The following is a 22,540-nucleotide window of genomic DNA, read 5'->3' on the forward strand; positions in this document are numbered from 1 at the left end:
TAAACCCCAGAGATCTCAGCACAATCAGGTATAAAGCAGGACAGTAGAAATTAACTTTGATTTCCCACACTTCAGGACTGCTCAAACCAATAAATCTCTTTCCTGGTTTATACCATATACAAAACAACTGAGCAAAACAAAGTTGTGTAAAACTGGAAAGGAAATCACAGCCCAAGTCATACCAGCCACAGATGACTCCAAAGCTAAAGCACCTGTATTTCATCCTCACCATGTCTGCATTGATCACTGTACAAGCTATTGGAAAATACGTTCAAATATGGGTTCTGAGGTATTTTAAATGTAATGACTTCTCTTTAAGAGCTTTGCTCTCTTCTCCAACAGATGTATGGCCAGAAGTACCTCCATATATTATATATTTTAACCTTGATGCATGATTACCGGAGTATCAACTGCAATAAAATGCTGCAAAGAGAGCACGTAATCAACAAAGAGACCTGACAAGCTAACATTTACAATAAGATCTGGTTTAATTGACAGGTTTTCCTTAAGAATTAAGTCATAATCTAGATAACCACTGAAACCAAAGCAGTCGGACAGCAAGGCTCCAATCTCACAAAGGTTATCAGACCCAGCAGTTCTGATAGGTAAGATGAATGCATGCTTTATCCTACTCAAACCAGGAGAAATTTAGAGCAAGGATTTGTTGTTTGGCTAAGAAGAGGATGATCTCAACCATACTCATGTCAGAACATGTCAACTGGTTTCTTAATTTACATTAAAGTGCATTAATTGGCAGGTACTGGCAAAGCATGTTTCACAAGTCTTCACCAAAAACATACTGTCTCCCCTAGTAGAATTTTATGTGCAACAAAACCATCTTTATTTGAAAAACCTAATCACATCCTCACTGCAAAGGGAACAGTGAGGTCTTGCAAAGCAACTTTGACACCGGCTTAATAAAAGCGCTTTGCAAAGATCTTTTTTTCCTCATTTTAACACCAGTTGTGGGCCAATCTTTTTGTCACTGTTACATCAAACCCAAATGTCTCACAGTGTAAAAACAAGAACAGACATTATCATTGTGATTATCTGTTTCCATCTCGATAAGAGCAATGCTCAGAGAAAACTAGAACCACAAGACAAACGTAGAACAAGACCAGTTCCAAGTCAGTCCTCTTCCACTTGACAGAAAAAACAAGCATCAAAATATTGTATACGAATTACATGATTAGCCCCTCAAGTTGAAGTTGAAGCAGCAAAGAAATCTGCTTAAATATTATTGAGACATATGGGTTACCTGCAAAAGTTTCTGTAGCCCTTCTATGGCTAAACAGAATAAACAAGTGCTGTAGATCACATCTGAAAACATGTATTAATCACTCCAGCTCATTTGCAGATTCATTCTATACATGGGTATTAGTTGAGTTTCATTTTAGTAACTCCCTGCCCAAGAAGATGATTCTCCTCCCCATCCCACATGGGCGGCTGAGTGGTACTTAATAGTTTAAGCAGAGCCAGCAAAAGCAAGCCCAAATTCACTTTGCTCCTGAACTACCCTTAGCACCAGCCTCAAAAGGTCCATTCCACTTCAGATTATCTCTTCTACTATACTATCACCCCTTTAGCCTGATTTTGTGAATCTTTATTCATTGATTCCTGCACATTGTCAGTGAAGTGAAGACACTAAAAAAATACTGGGAAGACGTTTTGTCTAGCCAGAAAGTCCTAATACACTTTCCCAAACCATTTAAACGGGAAGACAGCAAGTGTGCAACAGTGACACTGATGAGGAGGAAGGAAACAAGAATCTGTAGCACAGGTGGAATATTAGTGCATATTTATCAATAAGGAAAAGCAATCAAGTTACTGGCAGTCCACACAATATCAGTCACTAAGTACATTTTCACCTTATCAGATAGCTACAACATAGAACCATGTGTCAGCAAGGGAATTTCACAGATGCTTACACTGGGACTTTGCGTTGTAAATAAGACTGCCAGGACATGAAATGCCTGGATAACATGTTTAAGTATCCTCAATATGCAGCCAGAAATAAATTCACAATGACAAGAAAGACCTTGTGATTTCATCCTGATACTCTTGCTACCAAAACACACATCTATATCCTTAACAAAAGCATCAAGATGTGACAGTAAGAAAACATCCTTCCCACCACTGGTCAATAGAATTACTGTTTCCAATAGTTGCAGTGATGCTTTAGACCCAATGACTACTGCAAACCATCTATAACCCAACAAAATTCACTCCAGGCACAGGCTACGACTGCATGCTGGGTAATAAAATATCTTCTATTTTAACTTAATTTTATGGAGCTACAGACAATATATATAACCTACTGATCACCTGAATTAAGAGGGGTTTTGATGATTTATTTCATTGTGAATGTTATTTGGTTGGTTTTGGCTTGTTTTGTCTGTTTGTTCTTAAAACAAACAAGTGTTGTTTCCTGATTTCCTACTTTAAAATTACTGTGTAAGCTTTCCATAATGCCAAGTGCATTCTCTGTAGGAGAACACTATCCCACAATGATTATTTTATGATATTAGTAAAATGGACAGTAAGAAAAAAAATCAATGCACACTTCAAGGGATTGTTAATGTCAGTTTTAAAGCTTTGTTAGGCAAAAGTCCCTAGTATTTACTACATTCATGTCAGAGATAGAAAATAGAGCAAAACCATGTTTCTAGGACCTGCAAGAGCAAAGCTACTTTTTCACTTGCCATCCCCTGGTAGCAACTTTCGGTGCTGCCAGTGGGCCCCACCAAAAGAGCTCATTGGGTGATGCGACTAAAGAGAAAGGAGACCTCTGATGGCTGCTGTGATGTTTGCAGCTTCTCTATCCAGAGGATGAAGTGAAGCTGGGAACAGAATTCAGGTGCAAAAAGCTATTTACTGCTAAATTTGAGAGTCTATTTTCTCCCGCATAGTATTAATATGCACTGTGCAGTTTTAGCATTGTCTAGGTAGAAAGAACTAGAATGCTGTAGGTTACACCTTGAAAAACCACACCTTGGATTGCTTTTTGTAAGGGCCACACAAAAGATGACTGCAACTAAGGCTGGGTGGGGGAATTCCACAAACATGCCTCCACAGTTCTTGCATCTTTAAAAGTCACCTGAAATCACAGTTTACTGTTTACCTACATATTCAGCTCTTACTTCTTCTATGCCTCAATTCCTCATCAGGAAAAACAGTAACACCATCTCACCTTGTAACAGTACACGCTTGGGTACAATGAGGTGACAAGGATGAAAGGATCCTAGATACTAAGTTTACAGTATATGTTAACTTCTTACTTCTTCACTGGCTCAAAATGTAATCTATATATTCCAGCCACCGGAAGAACAATGTGGTTGAATTCTATGCCCTGATCTGACAACAAAACTCTTCACACTTTGTGAAAATCCTCACATGGCTAACAGTCCTCATCTGTGGAGCTTAGAATTAAAGCAACTAATAGTGTCTGTAACAGCAAAGCTAACAGACAGGAATCAGCATCAGCTGGACTAAACTATAAAACATTTCCTTTTGACTACATACCCAGCCAACACGGACTTCATTCATGAGTCTGGACAGTTTGTGATCTCTGGACAGTTTGTGACCTCAGCTCTTTCAGTCACCAAAGAAGTAACTGAGAGAAACTGTCAACTTTGTTAAAATACTTAGAATATTATGGATTTAATACTTCCCTCCCGTGTTGAGTGATTAAAATTTATTTACAAACCAAAACTTCTTTTGAGATAAAGGCAAGACTCTTGAACTTCTTTTTTAATATAATTTCAATACTATGGTGAAGAAAAGAAACCAATATGCACTGTGATTTCATCAGAAGTATGTTAATATATGAGAGTAGGCAGTACACCTGCATTCAGTGAGAGCTTCCATCCCAAGATGTAGAAAGTGGACTTTGACTACATTGGTAGAAATTGGCAGTCTCCACACATGACAAATACCACCTGATCTTTACATGAAAAAGCACTAGTTAAAATCTCAGCTTCTCTCTTCAGGAGCTCTGCTGCAACCCAGAATGACTGGGCATCGTTCACTGTGGATGCTAAAGATCCTATGCTGTATTTCACAACAGCAAATACATTAATATAGTAGGTCTGCCTACTGAAGTGGTCTTCTGCAGCCACAACCATAAGCAATATTCTTACTTCCCTCACCTGATGGGTAATGTAGGACTGATCAACAGCTGCTGTTCAACACAGCTGCACCAGTGATGGGTAGAGACACCACATTGAAAAGTGATGGTGAATGCATATGCTTAGCATAAAGAAAGGGGGTCAAATAAAGTATTAACATGAGTACAACAGATGCTTCTGCATTCCAACAGATTTCACAGCAAGGCAGGTACATGAACCTACACTCCAACCATATATACAGGAAAATCATTTAAACACAGTACATTGTTTTACCTGTCTTTGCATCTCTTCAATCTGTCGCTGGGGGACACTTTGCAGAATACTGTACATTTCGGGCATCTTTTCTTCAGGGATGACAACAGAGGCCCTACAGGCAAAAAAACACAGAAAATAAATGGTAAGATAAAAAGAAGTTTCACATTAAAAGATGTCAACTACTTTTCCAATCCAGAACCTTATCCCATTCTAATAAGACACATTCAGAAGATATTAGCAGAAAGAAGCAGTCTTCTTTCAGTGTAATTGATTATTCTGTAGCTGTTCCTTGGCAGCACCAGCCAGTCTGCCTACAGATAACACCACAAAAGCCTGGACTGATCTGCACAGACAAGTTGATAAATACGGAAGCGACAGATACGCAGAAATCCTCATTTCTCATCTCTGGATTGCCACTGCCTTGCTGTCAGCTGAGATTTTTGAAGTGACTAAGGAGTAATACACATACAAAGAGTCATATAAAGCATATACAGTGCTATGTATGCAAACTAGTAACTTCTGTACATATTATCCCAAGATCATGCAACTGGGTGCAGTGCATGCCTGGAAAAATAATCTAAGCTCTTAACACAGTGTACTCAGCTACAGAATAATTGTACCTTTCAGTCCCAGATGAACTTAGAAACCATGATACTATATAGTGAATTTAGCTTTTAAGTGAGGCATACACCTTCCTTAAAAGAGCCTGAATGCAGACCAGTTCTCACTGAATTCAAGCACAAGATAATAAAGCAAGTCTGTTTTAGAAAACATATGATCAGCTACAAGATAATCAAACACTCTGTCAGCTCTGTCTCACTTGTTTTCCTCTCTTGTTTTTGATGCATAATATATCAAGGGCAAAGACTGCATGTATCTTAGTCTGTATTCTACTCCCTGTAGTGCCCAGTACACTTCACTTATCATACAGATCTTATTGAAATCACTGAATGCAATGAAGTCTCTTATGCAGGGATTCAAAGTACAACAGTGAGGGTACAAACCTCTTCCAGTCCAGAACCTCAGAGAAAGGTAAAATGTAGGAGTCTGCAATGATCACTGGGACACAGCCAGCTTGAAGAACATCACTCAGCACAGCCTGTCCCAGGCGGGCACCACGTAGAACAACACAGAACGTAGACTCCTGTCAACAAACGGTATCCAACACACAGGTGAGGATAAAAAGGGAAATGTTAGGTTTGTATTTCCATTCTGTGCTTTGTTTTAACAGACAAACTTCAGAATTCTAAACTGAGAAGAAAAATAAGTTAAATTTTGAAAGTTTGGCATAACAGGACGAGCAACAATCAACATGCACTTACTGAGTACAAACTGTATGAAGCCAACCTGATTTTCTTCTGTCACAGGGCAGCCCATCTCCGCGAACAGTAGAAAAGCAATAGATTTCACATCTCAACTTCAAAAGGCATTTGACATTTTTGATAGTACTTTCATAAGCAAATTAAGAAATCATGGGCTAGATAAAGCCCTCACAGTATTTACAGTTACATAAATTGTAGTTACAGAAAGAACTCTAAGTATTAAGCAGTTTGCAGTGGCTCACAGGTAAAACAGTGATGGACCAAATAAGCTTTCCTACGTGCAACAATATTCCATGTGTTCCTTAGTTACCTGAGTAGCAGAATTAGGACCATAGTTATTAGACCTTTCAATACTTAAAATTTGGTGGGATTAGCAAGAATAATGGTTTACGGGATTAAAGTTTGACATTATATGGATAAATTGACTAAAAAAATAGCCATAGGGTTCAACCCTTAGATAAAAATAACCAACTGCATAAACATAAAGCATGAAGTAACTGGCTAAGTTTTGCACTTTGCAGAAGAAGACATTTCCTAAGGATGGGAAAAGAAAGAGTATTCACATGTCAGCAATGTTGCACTGTTTTAAAACCAAACCACTCCACCCACAGGTTGTATTAGAATCAAAAAGAAGTACAACTGAAGAAACCTGAAGGAATCACTCACTTTACTCAGTAATAAAAGACCTCAGACACAGCAGTGTGTTCAACCCTGGGCAATCACTTCCAGGGGTAAAAAAGAAGCATGATTACTTACCTTGAAAGTATGATCTACAAGGAAAGATAGACTATATCAGTGCAACTTATTGTGATGAAGTGAGGGCAGAAGGAAGATGGCGAAACAGAGCTTCAAAGATATAAAAAGCTGTTGCAAAAAGGAAGAATATAATCCTCTTACTCATGTCCACAACACACAAGGCAAAAAGCCATGAGTTTGAACTGCAGCAAACAAGTATTCTTGTCTACACTGCACTCACCCTGTAAATGGGGACTTTAGTTCTCAATGCCACTGAGGAATCTTTCTACAGATTGCAAAATAAATGCTTGTGGAGTTCAGCTACACAAACAAGGAAAAAGCCCAAGTCAGTGTTATCCCTAAATCTAAGAAAGAAAAATTATAAAGTTGATAGAGGGGCTCCCACAGATAAGAAAACATCTCTCCAGCTTGTGTTCTGTGGCCTGAGGAAAAGGAGCCAGAAGGCTCAGCAGGGCAGCAAAACATCAAAATGGAAGTAGGAAACACAAGGGGGTTTGCTGGCTCTTCACTTGTTTCCTAAAGCAGTCGTTAAGACCTGTGTTCATACTCATAAAGTACTAAAAGCCTTGAAAAACTCCTCCAAGAGAAGACTGCAAACAGGAAGCATTAGCAACCCAGAAGCCCAAGAGCCTGTCTAGTAGGAAACCTATAAAGGCAGTGCTGGAAAGGATGAACTGTGATTGCAATCCCCCTTCCCCCATTCTCAGACAGGAAGAGAAGGAAAAGAAGAGTGCAGGGAATGGAAACAGCAGAGAGAAAGAACACACATTTTAACCATTGACTCACTGGATCACACAGCAGCAGGTGGAAGAAACCCTAGTACGGCCTGGGAGAGAAAAAAAACAAAGCAGCCCAGATGTGGACACACATGCTCATCTGCCCAGATAACCATTTTTCCTGTCTAGACAAAGGTTACTATAAATACATCTCCTTGCATCATCACTGTTATCAGCCAGACATTCCGAAGGGAGATGGAGGGCTCTGCAAAGGAAAGTATTTTAACAATCTCTGCATGTGCCAGCTCTCTTCCGAGTTATAAAATCATATATAGCAAGATATAGATATAAATTCCCCAATTTGCTACCCTTGAGTAATCCAGTCTGTACTTAAATAAAGCAAACAGGAGTGGGTTTTTTTTTCCCTTTGGCTGAAAGTTTAGGACTCAGGGTGACACCCCTCCTCCACAAGGAATTTTAAACATATTTCCTACAAAACATAACAGGAGGGGTGGAAACTTTGCCTTTCCTCTGCTTGTTTGTTGTTTTATCATCATTTGCTTAAGTTCAAAGACACATTATGTGCTGGTGGCCACAGACAGAGCACAGTGGCCTGTGGCACAGCTCACTTCACCACACTGCATGCCAAAGCACCTCTGTGTCCATGCATCGCCAAGAGACACAGGGGGCTGAGAACGGTATCTAGTTTTATCTTCACTGACACATCAAAAGGCCTCTGGAAGTTGGGCCAAGGCCATGAAACACATTTCACCTAGATGTTTTCATAGCTGCATGCTGACAAGTCTTCTAGCTCAGTCTGTCACATCTATACAGATCATTTTGGAGGGTTTAACTATTAAGCTGCATACAGAAAATAAAATCTGTCAAAACTCCTTAAGTGGAAGACTCTTCTTTTGCCTCCAGATAAATCCTCACATAACTCCATTTTAATCTTCCCCACAATTGATAAAGCCATCCTCTGCTCCAAGCTTTATCTAGCAAGGCTGGGACTGTCATATGTGAGGAATCAGCTTTAAATTCATGCTTGCTGAAGGTCACTTTACCAGTTATTCTCTGGTAAGTGTAGATTCCAATGTTCTTCCCCAATTTTGAAGTGAGCGATAACTGTCTGGCCTCCAAAACTTTCTCCTTTCGCTGATGCTGGATTTGGCAGTATCTTTGTATCATTTTTTAAGTTTACATGACATTATCGTGTGTTACTAGAAGACCACCATGACCCGTCTCATGAAGTTGTGATACGTAAGCCGTGTTTTCAAACTGCAGCACAGCTTAAGTACAGAGTCCTTGGGTTCTCTTAAAAATAAGAATGAAGTTAGGATACAATATCCAAGCTAACATAATGAATTCTGCAGTTTCAAAACATAGCCAGCAAGTCAACCCAAATCAAGGAAGGACCCTATCAATGCTAAATGGGATCAGCTAGAGACAGCTACAGGTTGTGCAGAGAAGTGATTCAGAGCAGCCCTGCAAAGAAAGATTTGGAGGTGTTGGTTGATGAGAAATTTAACATGAGCCAGCAGTGAGCGCTCACAGCCCAGAGAGCCAACCATATCGTGGGCTGCATCAAGAGGAGCGTGACCAGCAGGTTGAAGGAGGTGATCCGGCCCCTCTACTCTGCTCTCATGAGATCCCACTTGGAGCACTGTGTGCAGTTCTGGTGTACACAACATAAAAAGGACATGGAGCCGGTGGAGCAAGTCCAGAGGAGGCCACGAGGATGATCAGTGGCTGAAGCATCTCCTGTGTGAAGACAGGCTGAGAAAGTTGGGGCTGTTCAGCCTGGAGAAGAGAAGACTCTCTGGAGACCTCACAGCTTCCAGTATCTGAAGGGGGCTACAATGATGCTGGAGACGGACTTTGCATCAGGGGCTGTTGTGACAGGACAAGGGGTGATGGGATCAAACTGAAACAGGGGAAGTTCAGGTTAGATATAAGGAAGAAGTTCCTTACTGTGAGGGTGCTGAGGCACTGGAATGGGTTGCCCAAAGAAGTGGTAAATGCTCCATCCCTGGCACTGTTCAAGGCCAGACTGGACAGAGCCTTGGGTGACATGGTTTAGTGTGAGGTGTCCCTGCCCATGGCAGGGAGGTTGGAACTGGATGATCTTAAGGTCCTTTCCAAGCCAAACCGTTCTATGATTCTATAATTCTAAGACAATCACCAAGTGGAAGAGAAGTTTGAAGGAGAGGCAACCTCACCTGAAGCACTTGAGGATAATCAAAGACTTGATTCTTGTGACAGCGTTTGCGAACAGCAGGGACCCCATCGGACAGATTTGTACACTTGTCTAGGATCAACACTGATTCCCCATTCTCAGCTTGAAGTGCTTCCAGCTCAGACCGGTACTCTGGGTGCAGGGACATTTGAGATGACAGGATGAAATACCTGCGAGGACTGAAAAAACACAGCAGGGTTACCTGACAGCACTGGGAGTTTGCTTCCAAGATGCTCTAGAACACATTTCCTTCCATCCTGGAAAAGCAGAGCAAGATTAACTAGATGTAGACACACTGCCAAGACCATGTAATATTCAAGACAAGGCTGGAAAGAGTAATAATGTAATATAATTAAATCTTGGATAGTAAGTGGCTCAGCATAACTTACAACTTTGAATACTTGGAAGCAGCGCTTATTACATTAGAACAGGCATTTGCATTGTAACCTCTATTACAAATGGAAAGAAACATTATTTAGCTATGTATTAAAACAGCTTGTCATTGATGTCAGGACTGTTTATTCTTTCATTTGGTGTTTGTGTACTGTAACAAAGTAGATGGGACACTGAATGCTGCTGCTACTTTCTCCTCCCACATATTTTTTTATCAATTTTAAGTGAAAAAAGAAGATACTGAACTGACAGCTCACCTACCCTACGCTTATATAGTCTTGATATAGTGACAGCAGTTAACAGGACAAGCTCATCTCATTAGCTGTGATTCAGTTCTGTCCCTTTTAAGCAACATTTCCAGGACAAAGCTGAAGACCCATTATCCCATTCACACTCAACTCCTACCATGTTCCAAACCCATGAATATTTAAGATGTGCCTTAATACTGAAGAGTTTCAAGACATAATTAATGCTGGAGGTAAAACACACAGGAATACAGCCTCAAATTAGGTACTCAATGCTTTAAAAAGTTATGTTAAAGCTAGAAAACAGCATTTCATGTAATATCTACTCATTCTCATCTACCTTCCTTTCCCTTTTAAACAGGACGGACTGCTCCACTGCTCCTCCCTGAAAGGAACACACAGCGAGTGCCTGCCCTCACGCTGCCAAAAGAACACAGGAAACACGAAGCCTGCACTTAGGATTCCAGTTCTACTCCACGTGATGCTATCTTTAATTTACAGCTCTGAAAACACACATACAAACACACATTTCATAAAGTCAGACCTCTCCTGCTGCTCTTCTCACCTCTTCTACTCATTTTCATGCTGGTCACTTTAGTTGCTCCAATTAACAGATGAGACATTCTTTTTAGCAAGCCTCCAGCTGCTACCAACTTGCTACCAGCAGCTCTACTGAATATATATTTCCAGCAGAGGTGGAAATAAAATGTTTTAAACAATCCAACTAAAAAGGAGAGTAAATCAAAACCCCCCAGTTCAGCTCTGTAAGGGGAATAAAAAAGGATTTGCCTTAAAAACAAAGGAACTACTGCTGCAGATGAGTGATAATAAATGCCTGTAACCAGCTACAAATTATGCAGGTTTGCGCCATGTTTAAAGCCAAATTTTGCCTTAAAACAACCATCATCCTATGATGCTCCAAAATTGTTATATCAAATCTTGCTACAAAAGTACATCCCAGCTCCCAGGAAATAACACATTGGTGTAGTGGAATGTAAGAATTCATCCCAAGCAAGCCTGAATTCTGAGCATCATCCCCTTGTCATACTCCTGCATAAAGAGAGACCATCCCCTTGTCGTACTCCTGCATGAAGTGAGCACCATCCCCTTGTCGTACTCCTGCATAAAACAATCGAACTCGTGAATGTGTTTCAATTAGTAATGCTAACTGGCCACTAGATGGTAGTCCGGAGACAACAGTCTGTTCCACACACACAAGAACCACCACCTTTGAGAAATACGGAAGCTCCAGCACCTTCACTGAACACAGATTCAGGCACTGCAACAGCTCCCACGTAACAGTTTCCCTTATCCGACCTAAAACCAGACAAAGCATTTAGCTGACTACACGAATGTGAACAGTATGACTGCATCTCTCCTTACATTTGGTTCTGTATGTGCTGATGCCTATCATCACCTTCATGCTTTCCAGGCAGAAATACAAACCAGGCTTTCACTCCGTAATAGTAGCAGTAAAAGTAGTAGACTGTAGTAATACTCGAGACCTATGAAGAATCAATTGAGATGCAACCAGATGTCTCTACACTGGCCTGGTCCAGGAGCATCACAAGCAGGACCATAGAGGGTGCAAGCAAAGCAAACCACTGCAGCACAAGTTTGGCCTGTAGCTGACTGTGGTATCTTCCCTGGAGCAGCTCAGAGCCATAGCAAGAGCACTGCCCTTACCAGAGAAGACAACTGAAGCCAAAGTACAATAACTTTTTGTGTCCAATAGTGGCAGCACCCTTTCAATTAGTTTTCAACTTCAGTAATTCATATTCTCTGTAGGATACTATCAGAAAAAAGGACCTAAAGTTCCTGCACTTCTAAACTTGATCTTTACTATCAGCTGACACATCATTTACCCCATTATTCCAGTCTGCCCATCTTTTAAACTATAACAGAGGTAAGACTGTTAATTACACAGCTGACAATGTTTCACTCTAAGAGGCTTATAAAATATTAAAAGGGTCTTCCATAATCAATCAAAACATGTCTTTCAGACTTCTACCTGTTCTGAACTACCTACTCTTGTTCTGAAGACATGAATGTAGTAGAGAAGCTACCACTTTCCGCGGTAGCTCAGTGTGATGGCTACTTACATTCCTTGTTAAAATTAGTGCTTTATTTCCCACTTGTCTTCTTTTACTTCCAGCTACAAGGTCAGGGAGGGGGTGTTGTTTGTGTTTATGTCTTACTCCATTACTTTAGAAAAGATAACATCAGAATTCTAAGCTCTGAATGTAACTAGTCCCATAATCAAATCAGTTCTCATTTTTCTTTTTCATGAGCTAACCACACTAACCTCCTTCAGATTCATTCTGCAAGAGCTGCTTCCCTTCAGAGCTGTATTTGCAGGCTTCTCCTGTTCCAAACTCTCAATGTCATTTTGAAAGGACTTCAGAACCACAAAAAACATCTAAACTGATTTATGAAGAATGTATCCGTAAGACACACAGAGGTAAAGATCACATCCTCACTGCTATCCTCCTCTTACTCATTCACAGTTTGGCTTGGCCGACACTACCTGAGGCATTCATGTTGATCCCCATGATCCCTTCCATCTCTTTAAAGTCACAAAGATGCTTTTAACATTGCATTAGTGATCTGTTGCTGTTACTTTGCTTTGAAGTATCCTAAAGCAAATTGCCTGACGTGATCATGTATTAGGGAATCTGTATGGCTTTGAATTACTGCCCAGCTTTACTTACACTTTAAAGAAACCAAACATAACAACTGTTTTTCTTTGTATGCTAAATACCTTGTCAGTTCAATGGAAATACTGATTCTAATTCTACTGGAAAAATTGTCATGCTGTAGTATTTCACAATTCAGTTTCTGGAGTGGAAAAAACCCGAATCACTCAAAAAGAAATCCGCAGTTTATAGCTAAACCACGTGTTGGCAGATGAGCCAAAGCTTTTAGCATTGGAACCATCATATATTTTAACAGTAAGAGCTATTAAAAGCAGCCCTTACAACATTGCCCAAGCCCACCAACCAGTTAGTAGCTATACTTCTATTTTATCAGCATCAATATTAAACTGGATATTGAATATACTTTGCTCAATTCATGGTAGTTCCTTTACCCTGGTCCTCTTTCTGGCAGATCCACCTCTGCTGACAAGGGGCTGTAAACAGGAATACTGACATCATAGCCTTGCCGGTAAGTCCACGTGGAAAAGCCTCCACCAGCCAGCAGAGCTCTGAAAAAACACAAGAAAATGGCTTTAAACAGAGTACGCAGACCATTCAAACTCAGAGCATGATTTACTGATTCTCATTACCAGAACATCAGGAAGATGCATGCTCGGAGATAAGTTGTGACTTTAGTTTTTGTCAGCGGTGTTTTTCAATGCAGCTTTTTGGTTCACTTGAGTTTTGATGGACTGGGCTTAGTGCCAGATTAGATCTAGTCATCAGGGTTATGATTGTGTATGATCACTCAGGAATGGACCATTTATTGAAGTCATTGTGATAACTTTGCATTTTTGCAAGCTTATATGTCCCAAGTCAATTTTAATATAAAGAAATACACTGTCAATTATTTATACTAGTTAAAATACCCCTCGATGCCTGCACTAAAATAGGGTATAGCTCAGCTCTCAAAGTGTCAGAGACAAGCTGTATTCCAGACATAAGTTCAGGTACAATAACAGTTTCAGTGACTCTGAAATTCTCAGGCTGGAAAAGAAAACGGAGTTATTTGCAACTGTATTTTCACAGGGATTATACAAACTAGTAAGAAATGTTATTCACAGAAAACATGACAATAAGAACCCTGCATGTTATGAAGCTAAATCCCAGCAGTAGAGACTGTTTTGGGACACTGTGTGCCAGAAAGCATGGGGATTATCCAAGACCGATAAATTAAGATGTAATTCAACCTCCCAACAGGATGACCCTGATGGGACCTTTTCCTAGATGGGACAACCTTTTGCAACACAGAAGAGCTTTAAGAAACAGAAGAGAATAATGTGTATAGAATAAAGCAATACATCATTCACAATGCCAGAAAAATGGCTTGTTACTATCCCCTACCCCAAATCAGGCTTTGAAACACGCTAGTAGAGGACATCACTTTCCAGTTGTTATGTCATCCCCAGTGACCAGGTGGCACCACGAACACATCATCCTACTGCCAAAAGCTCAGATTCAGCTTCTTGAGTGAAACTTCTCAAACAGCTGATCAACCTTTCAGTCCTTTGTCACCAAACAGCAGGGTGTGTGATACTTCACATTGCCACAGGGAGACTGGGTCTGCTTAAGGTACCATACAAAGTAGTTTGGAGAAAATGCTTCTCCAAATCATTTCTCTCCTTCACTGTGGAAGGAAGCAGAACACAAATACACCACTACAGTAGGCACACTGACAATACATCAGCTGATATCCTTGTTTTCAGGTATCACTGAATGAAATCCTTAGTACAGTGTTTGGAGAAGCCGTTTTTCCACAGCTGTTACACAACAAATTATCATCATACCTAATTATAATCCAATACCTATCATTTTTTCCCATTGGAACATCGACACCGGTATGTTCTGCCTGTTCTATCTCCCATCAGATGTCCCATGGGATACTTCACTTCCTGCTCTGACCTACAGTACAGTTGTTCAGCGTGCAAACACCACAAGCACACTTTGCCATAAATGTGACTTCACCTACATAGTCAAGCAAGCAGTCCTAAGTGTCATTTAAGAAGCCCTTTGAAAATCCCAGGCTCTGGATTAGAGGATCTGGATTAGAGATGCATTTCAGCCTGATGACAATTACAAAAATCAGAACAACTTGCCCTTTTATTCCTCTTCACTCAGAACTCAAACTATAGGAGCAACAGAAATCAACTTGAGAACGAGATGATAAATCAGCTATGTTGCTGAGTGAGAATTTATGTTCCAAATCAAGTGATTATATTGGATTCCTTCCCAGTGTCCCTTTGGGTGACATGTACAATGCTGCTATAACTAGCTCTCACCCTTGAAGCCACATGTTCCATGTCTTATCCACATTAACTCAGTTATAAGCAGGGAGAAAAAACTGGCTTGGGTGTTGCTGGTCTTGCACTTCATATCCCCCTCCTCCTTTTTTAACCCCTCCTAATTGGGAAAATACAACCAGATTGTTTTAATTGGATCCGGTGAAAACATGACAGCACCTCATCAGCCTTGAGAAAGCAGGTGTGTGTCATGCAGACTTTTACCTAAATAAACCCACAGGGAATCAACACCAGTTAAATAACTCCACTCAGATTTTCACTGTACTGTGCAGTAAGAGAGTAGAGACATTAACTCCTAATGTACTCAAGACAAATAACCTTTAAATTGCACTGATCAGCAAGAAATAAGCCTGGTCCTGAGCAGCTTTTTGCCACTTTTCAGGTATTGATCCTTCTTTCTCTCTCTGCAGGAAGTGCCCCAACTGGCCTCTGCAGTAAATGTTGCTACCCAGCTGCCATCACCATGAGCTTTCTGCCAAACTTCACAAGTCACTGAAACCCAATTCATCAACTGAAGCAGAACAAAAACTTACCTTAGCTCATATGTTCAATTCTACAGCGACCGAGTGGCTTTGCAAAAGAAATCCTTTCATCCTCATAAGTGTACCAAATTCAATAGTACTTATTAACAAATAATAAAGAGCTCATTTTTTAAGTTTTATGGCAGGAGATTACATATGTTCTGGCACCTAATACCAGCAACGCAGCTTCCATGCCCACAAGGCAGATTTCCATCTTTGAAATTATGGAATGAAATGCTTTTACACTGTCTTTGGAAATTGGATTTAAAGATTTAATAAACAAACAACCCCTCAGCGAGGTAACTTTTTAGCTAAAGGCTTTTCCAGATGTAAAAATATAATTGAATTCCCCTTTGTGTATAAGGTCTTGTTTTACCTGGAATTAATATTCTGCAGCAAATCAACAGAACACAACTCTATCAAACCTCTCGATTCACTCCTGTTCAGCTATGTATGACCTTTGATATGTGCCAAATAGGGAAGAAAGGCCATGCTCCCTATGCAAACTTCACAAATGTTACCTGTGTATTTCATGAGTGATGCACAAAATCCCACAAATACAGTCTTTCTGGAATTGTACTGATGCAGTTCAGACCACTTATTCACAACCAAGTGAACTTTGCCAATGTACCTTCATCTTGGCCCGCAGCCTCTCACCCTGTGATGCTACAAACAACTGTGACGCTACACCACTTTGTTAACTACCCACTCTGTAAGTGTAGACATTCCCAAATTAAAACACACACACACAGGTTGCTTGTTCTGTTAGACACGAACTAAGAACTCCAGAGTTCTCCAAAATCATACCATAACCTCATGCACCATCAGTTCCCTGTAGTACAGGTTCTGTACTATACTGAATACAGTCTAACTGTTGGCTGCCTACAAAAAGGAGTTTCCACATTTTCTCCATCCCAAGCACTGTTATTGCCTCTCTTATGTGTTATAGCTAGCGATCATACAGCTGCAGGGTGAGTCAGTTTGGCAAGCTATGACAACAGCTGCATGCCAAAATAGATTTGGGTGTTTTATTCCAATTACTTTACTTTCCATGTTAGCACAACAAACCCTTAGAACAAACACCTACCAAAATGATACACTTCCTGCATACTAAGCCAAGTCACGTAAGACCAAATATGAATGGACATCTGACATAGAAAAAGAAGTTAAAAAAAACCCAAGTTGTACAGTGTTAGAACTCTACTGCATCCAATTAATGAATTTATTTCTTCAATAGACATGTGCATCTGCAAATACACAGTCCCAGAGCTGTCTATTCCAATAAGCAGAGCATCATTAAGTGAAAATTCCCCTTAAGAAGTATAAATCTTAAGATAACACATGCAAGTATTTACTAAGAGATCAACAGGTTTGGTTATGTAGGAATGATGCTTTACTGCCCTCTTCAGGCTAAACCACATGAAAGTAACACAATTTCATGCAGAGAAGTAAAAACCTACAGCCTTGCTTCACAGTCAGTGATGTAATTACAATAAGTAAACTTACTCTTTGAACATATCCTGAAAAAACATGTTCTGTTCTGGCACTGAAGGATGTTTTAAATCACCTTTGGTGCAAATGAATCAAGATATACTCCATACACAATGATCTTAGCAAAGATCTCATGTCAGGCAAGATTTTGTTGACGTTTGGCAGAAGAAAGTTAACCTTGACCTTCAAGAGAGGGACTGGTTACAGGGGACCTAATGCAGCAGAACTAAGCACATACAGGCTAATCCAGTAGAAACATTCAGTAATGGTGTCTAAACTAAACACGTTTGTCTTACTGTTATTCCAGTTTTCTTTGCCTTACAACCTCTTTTCCTCTTCCAAAAGGAAACTATTCTGGAAGGGCAAACTGAGCTCAGGATTCGTGCCTTTTAAGTTTCAGGCAAATATTTTCATAACACACTTGCCAGAGAATAACTAAGAGCATTTATTCGATTACTAACACAGTGTAGTTGTTAAGACAACAAAACCAACTGAAATTCACCACAGTTCTATGAAGCAGAGCAGCTGCTTTAGAAAGCCCTTGAAGACTGGTGTCAGAAAGCTGCAGTTACAATCATTTTTTAACTTCTAATTTGCATCAAATGGGACACTGTGTAAAGCATTCAGCTTTAGTAACACACAATATACATGTCTAACCTCAAGATTCTCCATCCTTACAGCAAGCCCAACAGTTAAGAGTAAATGCTGTCAGCTACGTCCCATATAAAATTAAGGATGGGCCTAAACCATCAGATTTCAGGAGCAAACAGAAGTCCTACAGAAGACAAGGACTTCTCTACGCCCTTTTTTTGAGAAGGAAGTCATATTCCAGCTTTGTAAAGGTTAAGGAGCACATCCTTTGTCATGAGATGCACTTCTGAGCATCAGCTTCTGTACTTCTGTTTCTTCACTGGCATTTTTAAATGTCTGTGCATTCAAACAAAACAAAACTCATACCTATCTCTAGGAACATCTAGGGCAGTGTTATAATCTGGTGGCCCTCCAGGCAGCATATTGAAGAGCAAGTGGTTTGTGCCTCGATCCCACCTAAAGCAAAAGAAGAAACAGACAGCAATTAGAAAGGTATTCTCCACATACAGATGGTAAGTTCCGTCAAAGCCTAGCTCTGGCGTTGACTCACTGCATCCTCCCCTCCTGCATTAACCTTAGTTTTCTCCACTTTGTGTTCTTTAAATTCACACACTGAAGTTTCAGGAAATACCTGGATAACTGTGCCAAAGCCTGAGCTGTCTCCTTGATACGGAGTGCGTTCTGATTAAGGACATCTATGGATGGCACAAAAAGGCAGGCGCGGTTTACATCATCAGTGTAGAATTCACTGTCAGAGATGGCAGTCAGCAGCTCATTGTATTCCCTGGAAATGGTGTTGCTCACCGAGGTCCCGTATTCATCCACATACTTCTTCAGTGAGTAGATGTATACCTTGATTTTGTTTTTGGGATTGAAGCCACAGCGATAGACATCGAAGCAGGTATGCATCCTGCAGCTGAGGTCTCCCCGCTCAGGAATGGGGCTGTCAGCAGGAAGCTTGACCACAGGCACATCATGGACACTGCGTTTTTCAACGGTCCAGTCATTGGATGACTCAATGGAGTGAGGCCAGAACTGGAATATTCCTGTGGCAATTAGGCCAAGCAGAACTATGGAGAAGAGCGTGATGTAGTAGATGCGATGCTTGGTTTTCATCCTTGGGATGAGGGCTGGACCCCGGGTGTTGTATTTGGCTGAGGCACACATAATGGAATCAATTATCTCTTGTCTCTACAAAACAGAAAGAGAGAGGTTTTAGGATCTTCAAATGCTCCTATGTCCCTCTGGAACATAAGATGCCAACTGGGGCTGCTACCTGGCAAGGACAACAGGAGGCTGATGTGCTGGGTCTGGCTGCAATGGAATGACAGAAGACCAGGCTGGACGAAGCCTTAGGTGAGATGGTTTAGTGGGAGGTGTCCCTGCCCATGGCAGGGGGGTTGGAACTGGATGACCTTAAGGTCCTTTCCAACCCTAATTATTCTATGATTCTATGTTGGTTAGTTAACAAGCACAGACATAAAAGAACATGGCTTGGTCAGTGAGGGGAGGAAGATCCCAGACACTACAGAAGTGGTAAGTCCGTGTAGGTACCACTCCATCTACATCTAAGTGAATTCATGGTGAATAGATGAAAAAATTCATGGTAAAACAATAAACTGCTCATCTTAACCTGGATACGCCACAAACGGCTTATAATGGGGCATCACAGAGAACTTAGAATCAGAACGCTGCTCCCAGTGTAAAGTTGCTTTCAAAATGAATTTTGCAGGAGCCCCACCATATCCAGCTAGACTGATGCCACTCTTCTGTCAAAAAAAAAGCAGTTTTTCATCTTTTACACACAGAGTTGAGGTTCAAGCAAGAGGCAATTTATATTAACTACAGACTGAAGAATCAGCTACTTGTTGCATGCAAAAACCTGCTTAGGTTTTCAGGTAAAGCTTCCATACTAAATAGATCCAACCTGAACTCTCCACAGTGGCAGCTTTTTAAAGGTAGTAAGCATGTTTTTTCCTGAAAAAGAAGGTGGATGGTATAATGATGTGTTTTCCTTTTGGACAAATGGGATGTTTTCTTGCTTTGTGATAAAGAAAGAAATTCTGACAGTCAACTGTGCAGTAGACAACAAATATGAATAAAAGAAGAATTAATACGGCATTAAATGATCTCTGTAATGAACTGGGTTATGGTTATTGGCAGTGCTCAACAAAAGACTGGGTTGGGTGGGTAATGCATGAAATAACTGCACTTACAGCAGCACAAAAACAATCCCAGATGCTAACAGATATTCCACTTTTAACAGCTGCTTTCATCAATTTATATTCACATTCTGATTCTGGAGACAGCTTTTAAAACCTACTGTACAGGACTATACACGTACAATGCTGTTAGCGTGACAGATATCAGGATCACAGAATCCCAGACTCGTTTGTGCTGGAAAGGGCCTTAAGATCATCCAGTTCCAACCCCTGCCATGGGCAGGACCATCTTCCACTAGAGCAGCTTGCTCCAAGCCCCGTCCAGCCTGGCCTTGAACACTGCCAGGGATGGAGCATTCACCACTTCTCTGGGCACCCCGTGCCAAGCGCCTCAGCACCCTCTAGACAGATTCAATGCTTCATTACTATCAGTTTTATAACTAAAAGCTGTCCATACACCTCTGACTATTAACATTATTCCTCCTTCCTGGCGGTTTATATTCCTGATAGAGGAATATAAACCACATTATTCCTCCTTCCTGACAGAGCACCAGAACCACCTGTGTGATGACAAACCTTCCACACTGGCAGCAAGCACTTCAGTCACTCAGCAAAGCTGTATAGCCCTAAGCCTGGAGGGGGGGAAAACCTCAATGGAACATAACTCTCCACCCCTGGAAACGTTTAACCACCGTCACACAGCACACAATCCGCTCGGGCCACCTGCGGGCACAGGACAAGCATCCGGAGTACCGGAACAAACAGGGACAGGACACAGCAGCCAAAGGAGGTGGGCAAACCGCTACGGGACGAACCTGAGGCGGTGAGTGACAGCACCGCAGGGCGCACACCGCCGCCCGAACACAACCGGCGGCAGCCAGGCCCTTGCCCGCCGGGAAGCGGCAACAGACACGGCCCGCCCGGGGACACCGGGCCCCGCACGGCGCCGGGCCAGGGCCGCTCCCCTCCGCCGCCCACACTCACCTCCACCCGCCCGCGCGGTCGCGGCCGCTCGCAGCGGGGCTCACCCGGCACCGGCAGCTGCTCCCCGCCGCCTCCGGGCCTGGCAGCGCGGATTGCGCATGCGCGGAGCCCGCCGGGCAGCGCCGCCGCCACCCATCGGCGCGGCCCAGCTCCGCCACGGCGAAGGGCGCCACCGTGCGGCGGGAGGGCGGAGCGGCAAGGGGGGGGGTCAGGGGGAAGGAGGGGGTGAAGGGCGTCCTCCCCTCAGCTCCCTTTGGATTTCGTGGGGCTTCCAACCTCTTTTAGCGGGATAAAACCAGCATTTTCAAAGGTAAGCACTTGTGTGCCTGGTCCTCCCGCACCTCATGTTCCTGCCACCACAGCTGCGGCTGCTACACCCATACAACCCACCACAGGAGCGGGCTGCTCAGCCTGGCTCCCCTGGAACCTGCTTCACACCCAGAGCAGCTTTCCTGCCTGCTGGGGACTTCGTTTCCTTCTAACACTGCACCGGATTTAGCCCCACGCTAAAGCCTGGACGTGGGATCTGGGAAAGCCTCTTCCCACTGCAGGGATGCTCTCAAGTGAGGAAGGGTGCTGGGACAGTGTTGGTGTTCAAAACTGGTACCGATAAGATGCCACTGCCCTGGTTTTCCGCACATTTACATTCCTGGCTTGCTTTCTTCCAGTCCTGTGGAAGTTTCTTCCAGAACTATGGAAACTTGCTCAGGGCAGCTGTGGCTGCCCCATCCCTGGCAGTGTTCAAGGCCAGGTTGGACACAGGGGCTTGGAGCAAGCTGCTCCAGGGGAAGGTGTCCCTGCCCGTGGCAGGGGTCGGGAGTGGATGAGCTTTAAGGTCCCTTCCAACCCAAACCATTCTGTGATTCTGTGACTCTATTTTAGGCTTTCTCATTGATGAAGGGTTTTAGGGCCTTGTGTCACTTTCCAACCTGCTGCAGGGAGGAAAAAAACCCAAACCCACACCTTTCCCAAACCCTTCTCAAGAGGAACTGGAACCAGTCTCTCTCCTGACAGGAGGCAAAGCAGGACAAATTGGTTGCACAAAACCCCAGCTAAATGGTAATCACAGACACTGGTTTCAGTCCCAGAAATGGGAGCTGACTTGGTCTGCAGGCAAACTGACCCTTTCCAAACAAACGAGCAGGAGGTAAGATGCTGCAGGGGAACCGCGCTGCTGCAGTGGTGCAGTGGAGATGTTTCAGCAGTAGCAGTGCTGTGTCCCTGTATGTGGCATCGTGTTCTTTATCTTTCTCTGCTCCCTAAGCTGAAACCAGCAGCCCCTGACCATGTTCAGTGCCATTGAATGTGAAACAAGGATGACTTCACATCTCCTCCCTGGAAACAGTTCTCATCTGTTTACTGTCTCTCCTCTCTATCAGTCTGAGCATGGATACGTCTGTTTGAGGAGCTAGTCCTCTCTTTTGCAGAGCCACAGGTCTCCAGTGAGCATCACAACAGCCACAGAGCTACCAGAGCTCAGTGAGACCCTGCCATGCTAACATCTCCTGCTGCAGCCCCGTCAGTCACCTGGTCCAGAAGCATCTCTGATCCTGTAATCCTTGGTTGTTTAGAACACTCTTAGCACATGTATCCTAAAGTGTCAGCTTTTGCTGGCCTGAAAGGTGTTCCCCCTTCAATTTTTGATGTATCGATTTTTATGTATTTAAATCTCATATACATTGGGGAGGTGATGGTGTACTATTGTGTCTGTTTGTGAAAGGATGTGCGATTTGTACATATCCCTG

The 22,540-nt window shown here is 42.2% G+C and overlaps 1 protein-coding gene across 1 annotated transcript in view; it reads right to left on the minus strand.

Annotated features, from left to right (window-relative positions):
* Nucleotides 1–18,858, minus strand: part of EXT2 (exostosin glycosyltransferase 2) — a 77,262-nt gene extending 58,404 nt beyond the window's left edge. Inside the window, exons 1-6 of the mRNA XM_057408721.1 lie at nucleotides 18,281–18,858; nucleotides 18,016–18,105; nucleotides 13,139–13,255; nucleotides 9,396–9,591; nucleotides 5,387–5,526; nucleotides 4,401–4,494 (exon numbers count right to left, since the gene is read on the minus strand). Of these exons, the coding sequence (XP_057264704.1) occupies nucleotides 4,401–4,494; nucleotides 5,387–5,526; nucleotides 9,396–9,591; nucleotides 13,139–13,255; nucleotides 18,016–18,105; nucleotides 18,281–18,816 (1,173 nt within the window). The 5' untranslated portion in view covers nucleotides 18,817–18,858. The remainder of the gene's footprint in view (nucleotides 1–4,400; nucleotides 4,495–5,386; nucleotides 5,527–9,395; nucleotides 9,592–13,138; nucleotides 13,256–18,015; nucleotides 18,106–18,280) is intronic.
* Between the last annotated feature and the right edge of the window lie 3,682 nt (nucleotides 18,859–22,540).

Source organism: Pezoporus wallicus, unplaced genomic scaffold (assembly GCF_028554395.1).
Source record: "Pezoporus wallicus isolate ANWC-B61680 ecotype Strahan unplaced genomic scaffold, APGP_CSIRO_Pwel_v1 contig_6382, whole genome shotgun sequence".
Taxonomy (NCBI): Eukaryota; Metazoa; Chordata; class Aves; order Psittaciformes; family Psittacidae; genus Pezoporus; species Pezoporus wallicus.